We start from the raw sequence: 8564 nt of genomic DNA on the forward strand, positions 1-8564 counted from the left end.
TGTTGTACTTATTGATTCAATTGTTGTGACTTATAACATTTTTATAGTTAATATATAATAGACATAGATGACTATTAATTTGTTGCATACACCTTGACCATAAATGCTTTGTTTTGCTTTCACTTTGTAAGAGCATCCTGAAGAATCGAGCGCAATATGCAAAAATCTACGTCAGATGTTTTTTTTGTTAAACAATGGATGTTTCTTTTTATACTAAATGGATGATTCTTTGAAATGAATCATCATTTAAGGTGGAAATTAACTTTGAAGTAATTGAACGCATATTGTACTTATTGATTCAATTGGTGTGACTTATGAGTATTTGTATAGTTAATATATAATAGACATAGATGGCTATGCATTTATTGCATACAGCCATACACGCTGATCACTTGGTAATAAATTTAATCATGGAAGTAACACTTGCCTCATAAGTTCATTAGTAAGTAGTACTAAGTAGTATGTTGTGTATGTGGATTTAGTTTTAATTTGATAAAAATTGTATCTCCAAAGTTCAAGTATAATAATCGCATAAAGCAAACAATAGATAAAAAGAAAGCTGTCAAACCACTTTGATTGCTCATGAAAAAGCAAATAACCAAATATTGTTGTTGTTTTTTCCTTCTTTAAATTTTGTTAAACAAGCATCAAGATAAATACAATATTTTTTTCTTCTTTTGTGATACTTTTATTCACTATCAATTGAATCATCTTTGCAGTAAAGAATAAATACAAGTAACTTCTGTTAGGTACCTAATTATTTTTGCAAATATCTAAGTAGAAGTTATTTCTGTCAAGGATTAGGATGTTTCTTTTTCATACTAAATAGATGTTACTTTAACAGAAGCCATGTGAATGAAAAATCAAAAAATCTTATCCCACATAAGTAACTATAAATTTGTCATCATGCTAAAATGCAATGAAAGGAATCATGATATTCATTCAACTTATTCATACAATTTGCAACACTGTCGATACAGGAATTAATCATGACCAAAAGTAATACAAAAAGAATTATCCATTTAGTATAAAAAAATCTATTTGTTTAACAAATGAAACACCTGACGTAGATTTTTGCATATTGCTTTTGCCTCTTCAGGATGCCCCTGGAAAGTGAAGCTACATCGTTTAGAAAACTTTATATTTTGTTAGAGGGGGTGAAGCTACATTGTTTAAAAAACTGGTATATCATTACTATACAACTAGCTAAACAAAGAATAACTTTCTAGTTGCTACACTTGGATCACGTCTCTTTCACTTCATCCGATTCATCAACTGTTTCAAATTCCTCTTCGATCAGTTTAAATTCATCAATTATTTTAAAGTAGACTTTCTACAATCATCCATCTGCAACCATAAGCAAAGACACATACGCAGCTATAAGCAAAGAAATATCTATCTAAAAAATAAAGAAACAACCATATAATGACAATTATAAAAACAAAGAAACATCAACAATTATATACAAAGAAACATCTACTTTTAAAAATAAAAGACACAATTATTACTCAACCTAAGATGATCTAGCTATTTAAATCTAATAAATGCTTATAGAAGCAGCCCAATGCATATGGTGCCATTCTTTCCCCAAATTTGACCATAACTGTCTCCAAAATAAATACAAGATCCTCATTCTCAACCGCATCCATGAGTTTGAAAAATTCTGTAAAAAAAAAAATTTCAATTAAGCATTGTATCTATTACGACATTATTCAATCAGGAACATCCCAGAACCTATAAAAAACATAGAAACCAAGTAAACACTATCGATAATTATGAAATCAAAGGTTAAATGTATTCAGTAAATCCAGACTTTGTAAGCACTAGCAATAGAAACCAAGTAAGTCAATAACAGAAAGCTTAAATGTATTCAATAAATTCAGACCTTGTAGATTATAACATTCTATTTCCATTGCTTCTAAAAGCAAAACAAAGTAACTAGTCTTAACATACCTCCAGAATTTCCAAAAGTTGTCCCAGCATTCTTTTATTTCTATTAACCAAGCTTAGATCCTCTTTCTTTGGCAATAGCTTTGATACATGTTCCATATTAGGAATCTCATAAGTCTTAAATGAAAAATAAATAATAAAGCATTAGATTTATAACCTTAAACCAAGCACTGATGGAAGAAGGCAATACATTTGCAATTACCATCTTCGACATTTTTTTATTTTCAACTCCCCAACATCCACCTTCATTCACAAATGCATAATGATTAGTCAATTTTAGCAAAATGAATTATCCTAAATTAAATCCTGATTACTAAAATCTAATAAAGAAGGCATGGAGAACCCTAAGTAGAAAAGAAATAAACTATACAAAGAAAGAGTGACACAAGCGGTGTTATCTTATCTACAGAGCCCTTGCAATCGGCGAGGAAGGAGGGGACCGGCGCGAGCGTGGATAGAACTACAAAAGTAGAGGATGCGAGCGATGGGGATGAGGAGTCGCGAGCGGCAAGAATGCGTCGGGTGAGCAGAGTGGGTGCGAGTGGCGCGGATTAGACGGCGGTGCGACGGGAGAGTGGCGATGATGCGAGAGTGCTGCACAGACGATTCGCGATGGGACGCGAGGAGGGTGAAGCAGAAGCGTGATGGCTATCTTTCTTGCGCGAACGGCAGATAAGGTGGCAGAGAAGGATGCATAGACGACCAGTGATGACGCGCGAGGACGGTACAGCGGTGGCGCTACGGTGGCACGACAAAACCGCGACAGCGTGGAGTATTGGGGAGAGAGATTAGGATTTGTAGTTTTGTGCGGTAAATGGTGAGTAGAAGTTAAAATAAATTAAGGTAAGTTTTGATTCAAAAAGACCTTAATGTCAATTAATCAAATTTTGAATTTAAAAAATAATTTAAAATTAATAATTATTAATTAAGTTGTTTAATTCTTGACTGGTTTAGACACTTGGTTCTATACTTTTCCTTTGTTTTTAAATTTTCTCTCTAGCTTTTGGTATTCAACGAGATGAATTAGATTGAATTTTTAATATTTTGCTTGTTGCATCTCGCATGGTGGAGAAGAATCCCTTTTAATTTTTAAATACCCAAATCTAGATATAGCAAAATATGATCTCAACTTGGGCTAATACTCGAATAAAGACACAATTCGGTCCTTGTCTATTTTCACGAAGGACAAAGTGATCCTTATAAAAAAAAAAGGACACTTCGACCCTCAACCTTTTTATTTTGGGACAATACGGTTTTTCTGTTAAAAAATTTATTAAATAATAAAAAAATAGTTTTGTGGGGTTTTATTTGTATTTTGTGAGGGTTTTAAACTCCTACAAAAATCTTTTCAACAATATAATCAATTACTACCACTACTACCATTATCTTTTCCATCTTCATTATTATCACTCCTACCTCTATTATTTTTATTTTGTAACCATACTTTATCATCATCATTATCTCCTCTACCGTCATCATTACCAATAGTTCAATACCAATATTATCAACATTAAATTTTTTTTCTTTCATTTCTTATTCGATGTTATTTTTTTCTTTAAAAGATATTGTATTATAATTATTTTTTTTTGTGGTATCATTTTTGTCAATAATTTTTCTTCACTTAACCACTATTAATGAAAGAATTTTTTAAAAACAAAGTTATTAATAGCTTGTGGAGATTTAAAAATGCCACAAAATACAAATAAAATCTTCACAAAACTAATTAATTTTTAATAAAAGAACTGTATTGTTCCAAAATAAAAAAATTAAAAATTAAAGTGTCCTTTTTTTTTTTGTGACAAAAATCGCTTTGTCCTATGTTAAAATGGATAAGTTGGTCTTTACTCGCTAACACTCCCCAAGCTCATCCTAATATGCTACCTCATTGTTTGCCTTTAAACCCTCTCACTCTCTGAACTCTGAAGCTCACTCAGAGGCAGAGCCTCCCTCTCACACTCACAAATCTGCCGCCACCGTCACCGCACGGTTGCTTCCACGTCGCCGTCTCCTCTGCGTCTTGTCCCGTCTCCTGTGCATCTCCGTTGACTGTGTCGTCGCGTCTCCTTGCTCCTGTGCCGCTGTGCGTCTCTCGTCGTCGCCGTCGCCGTCGCGTCCTCATCCAGCGGAGCTCGCGTCACTGCTGCATCCCCCTCTCTAGTCTCTGCATCGCCGTGCTTGGTCTCCCTCTTCTCCCTCTCCCACAGTCACAGTCCCCTATCGTCCTCCCTCTGCTCCGCGCCTCCGCCATCGAACAGCACCAACCCTGACTCGCGTCCCGCAGCCCTTTCCTCTTCCTCTCCCTTCCTTGTAGTGCCTGTCTCTCTCTCCGTCGTCCTCCCCAGCACGGCTCCACGCAGCACGTCTCGTCCTCTCCCAGCAACACGCTGTCGTCCTCGGCGGCTCCGCGCAGGCCGCACCAGCTCTCCAGCAGCACGCCGTCATCCTCGTACCGCCTCTCTTTCGGTCGTCCTCCCTGCACTTCGCCACTCTGTCCGCATCAACAACTCATCAATAACAGGTTGGTTCTTCTATTTCTGATTCAGCCTCTTGCTATTTTTTGCTTCTTGATTTTCTCGGTTCTTCTATTGATTTTATTTTTTTAAATTTGTTAATTGTTATTGCCGCTGCTACTATTAATTGTTATTGTTAATTGTTTATTCTTATTATTGCTGCTGCTAATTGATTTTAATTTGAATTTATTAATCTTATAATTTGAAAAGTGGAGACTCCAATTGTGATTTTGGTGGTATTTGTGTTGTGTGGTTTTGGTGAATTGGTGGTGTGATGAGGTTGATAATAAATAGCTGCTGTTGTTATGAAAATTGTCACGGATGGAATAATAAATATGTTTTTGGAACCTTCTAATATGGTGCAAAGGGTACGGTGAACAAGTTTTCTTGCATTATTGGTCTGATGGCTGCTGCTATTTTTTGCTTTTAACTTGTTATTGATTCAGTAATTTATTGCTATTCTATTTTTGGTTTTGATTCACTGTTGTGCTGATATTTAATGTTGTTATTTTTAGTGATATTTTTGCAGTTTGATCATAGTATAAGTGATAACATTGGTGAAACTGACGGTGGAACTGGTGGACATGTAATGCTCAGCTCATACTCATAGTCACTTCAGTTCCTGATCCCTTTCTTACCCTCCAAATGGCTAAAGCACTCCAACACTCTCCAACTCTTCTTCTTCAACCACCTCCTCCGCCGTCTTCTTCTACCTCTCAAGCTTCTTTCCCTCTTAAACCCTTACCACACTTTCCTTCTCCTGTCTCCTCCTTGTTATTCTCTCCATCTTCGCACTTACCTTTTATCACTACCAAGGCCAACGGTAACAGTAATAGTAACTAGCTCCTTACTCTCTACTCTTTCTTTTGCTGTTTCTTGCAAGCAATTGATGCCTTATTTTGATTAAAGCAGTGCCAGGTTGTACTTATACCCCTGCTTCTGCTGCTTGTTCTTGTGATGATTCTGATGACGATTGGGATGACACTGGCAGCGACGACCGCTTCCATAACTGCCAACTGATTCGAGATTGTGATGAATTAATTGACGATTTCATGGTGGAGGAGAATGAACACCAACATGAACACAAACATGCTTTGGCTAATTGGAGGAGGCTGCTGGTTCTGAACAAGAAATGGAACAGCATTAGGCACTTCTTCTTTACGCGCTGTCAGGATAGAGCGCGCAACGAAGATGATCCATGGACCAAGGACAGGCTTCTTTGGCTTGCAAACAATCTTAAACAGGTCTCTCATTTGTTATTCTACTTTATGATTCTCACTTGTTATTCTCATTGTTGTGGTTGTGAGGGTTTGATGACATGGCATGAGCTTCTGTGGCATCTAGAATTCAATTCTTGCTGAATTCCAAAAGAAAGAATCTTGCGTGAGAGGTGTTAAAAGATATAAGTGTCTACTCCTATCAGTTTAATCTCTTGGGAAGAAAGGTTTTATAATAATATTGGTGTCACAAATGAGAAACACTAGCAAGATGTTGTAATGTAGAAAACTTTTTATGTTACTGTGAGAATATGATGACATTCTTCTTTTGTTGATGATGGGTGTTATAATGCTGAAATTTGTCATATTCTCTCCTCTTTTATAGATAGATGATGATGTCCAGAGACATAATGACCTTATTCAAATTATGAAAGACAAGCCATCGGAAATTAGTGAAATTGTCTCCACTTTTCGTGAAGACTTAACTAGAGAATTCTTTGTGCATCTTCATACATTAGTTGAATCTTACAATGACAATCCAGAAGTGCAAAATAGTAAGACTTCTTTTCTTTGGATCCTCGATTCTTGTTTCTTAATAGTGTCCCTTGAAGGATAGTGCTTTTCAAGTCTTTAGAATCAATTCAGTTGACAAATTTTTAACGATTTTCAATTGCATTGGGTTGCTGTTATGTCAAAGTTGATTCTATACGTAATCTGGTATTTGTATGCCATTTATGTTTATGTAACAAGATTTCGTAAGGCTTTGGAACACATGCTTGGCTGCTGTAGAAGAATATGATGCTGCAACTCAAAGCATTGAAGCACTAGATGATGCACAGGGCAACCTTAAAAATATGATCACATCTCGTGGTGATGCTTCCAGCCAGAACATAGAAATTTTGGATGTGAGATGTCGATGCTTTGGTCCAGAGTTAGTAGCTCGTTGGCTGCGGTCTTGTTATGACATGGAAGAGGTTGGAAGGATACATGCAATCATATTGAAATGTTTTAGAGAGTCAGCTACATATGTTGATAATAATTTGATTTGTAGTTATTTGAGATTGGGTAATTTAACTCGGGCTCGTCGAGTGTTTGATAAAATGTCAAGAAGGGACATAGTTACGTGGACTGCTATTATTGATGGGTATTTGAATTATAACCTGGATGATGAAGCTTTAAATTTGTTTCGAGAATCCATTAAACATGGGGTTCAAGCAAACAGCAATATGCTGGTGTGCGTCATGAATCTGTGTGGTAAAAGATTGGATTTAGAGCTGGGAAAACAAATTCATGCTCATATCTTGAAAAGTAACTGGAGGAATTTAATTGTTGATAGTGCAGCAGTTCATTTTTATGCAAGATGTGGGGAAATGTCGAGTGCATTTCGAACATTTGATCGAATGGCTGAGCGAGATGTGGTATGTTGGACAACCATGATTACTGCATGTTCCCAACAAAGGCTTGGGCATGAATCCTTGTTGATGTTCTCGCAAATGCTTGGTGATGGGTTCTTTCCTAATGAATACACTGTGTGCGCTGCACTAAAGGCTTGTGGAGAGAATAAAGAATTGAAATTTGGGACACAGCTGCATGGTGCCATAGTAAAGAAAATATGTAAGAGTGATGTTTTTGTTGGAACTTCCCTCATTGATATGTATGCAAAGTGTGGTGAAGTTGTGAATTCTAAAGAAGTTTTTGACAGAATGAGAGTTAGAAACACAGCTACTTGGACATCCATTATATCAGGATATGCTCGAAAGGGGTATGGCGAAGAGGCTCTAAGTTTGTTTCGATTGATGAAGAGGAAAAAGGTTCATGTTAATAAGAAGACAATTGCAAGTGTCACAATGGCTTGTGGCTCAGTGAAGTCTTTGCTGTCCGGAAAAGAAGTGCATGCACAGATAATCAAGAGCGTTATCCACGATAATGTTTACCTAGGAACCTCATTGGTATGGTTCTACTGCAAATGCAAAGAATACTCTCATGCTTTCAAGGTGCTCCAGCACATGCCTTCTAGGGATGTTGTCTTATGGACTGCCATTATCTCTGGGTGTGCCAAGCTTGGGCTTGAATCTGAGGCCTTACAGTTCTTGCAGGAAATGATGGAGGAAGGTGTGGTTCCAAACGCCTACACTTACTCGTCGCTGCTGAAAGCATGCGCAAATTTAGAAGCGCCAATGCAAGGGAGATTGATTCATTCCTATGCAAGCAAGACCCCTGCCTTGTCTAATGTATTTGTAAACAGTGCTTTGATCTACATGTATGCAAAATGTGGGTATGTTGCCGATGCCTTGCAAGTCTTCGACAACATGCCAGAGAGGAATTTAGTTTCTTGGAAAGCCATGATCTTAGGTTATGCAAGAAATGGGCATTGCCAAGAGGCATTGAAGCTCATGTATAGAATGCAAGCAGAAGGCTTTGAGGTGGATGATTATATCCTTGCAACAGTTTATACTGCATGTGGAGGTGGGTGTGAAGACATCGATTGGGATATTGAGTCTTCGTCGCGTTACTGGCTTTCCTCTGAATCTTCTGCAAAATAGGAGCCTCAGTAAGCCCAAACATTGTAGATGTACCAGATTAGATTATAGTGTATATTCAGTAGAAGTAGAGTATGCAGAAAGGTTTTTAATTTTCACAATCGATCTGCTACTAGATGTTAATGATAGCATACTTTTGTTGTATACTTGTATTTGCATCCACTCACCACTCTTAATGCCAAATGCTACTTTTGGGGTATTAATGTTAATTTATCCAAATCATTAACATGATTCTGAATTACTTGTTGGGTGTTCTGTTCTCTCTCTAACAGGAACAAACTTCTCTTAAGTTGGATAGATGCCCTGAGTAGAAATTGGATGTCTGATTTTACCAAACGAAACTATTC

General features: G+C 36.9%; 2 protein-coding genes across 3 annotated transcripts in view; both read left to right on the forward strand.

The window, feature by feature from the left end:
• The window catches only part of LOC107606802 (CMP-sialic acid transporter 4), a 76270-nt gene that overhangs the window by 55340 nt on the left and 12366 nt on the right, over positions 1 to 8564 (forward strand). The window lies entirely within an intron of this gene.
• Positions 3748 to 8458, forward strand: LOC107609119 (Pentatricopeptide repeat (PPR) superfamily protein). Of its 2 annotated transcripts, none has more exons than XM_088493525.1 (5): positions 3748 to 4468; positions 4976 to 5283; positions 5373 to 5704; positions 6063 to 6231; positions 6428 to 8458. In XM_088493525.1, exons 2-5 carry the CDS (start codon positions 5106 to 5108, stop codon positions 8218 to 8220), a joined length of 2472 nt encoding a protein of 823 aa, XP_088349651.1. In that variant the 5' UTR covers positions 3748 to 4468; positions 4976 to 5105; the 3' UTR covers positions 8221 to 8458. The 2 variants fall into 2 exon arrangements, with proteins under 2 accessions (XP_088349651.1, XP_088349652.1); XM_088493526.1 differs by having other exon boundaries at positions 3811 to 4468; positions 4990 to 5283.

This window comes from Arachis ipaensis, chromosome B7 (assembly GCF_059453495.1).
Source record: "Arachis ipaensis isolate K30076 ecotype BB chromosome B7, ASM5945349v1, whole genome shotgun sequence".
Lineage (NCBI taxonomy): Eukaryota > Viridiplantae > Streptophyta > Magnoliopsida > Fabales > Fabaceae > Arachis > Arachis ipaensis.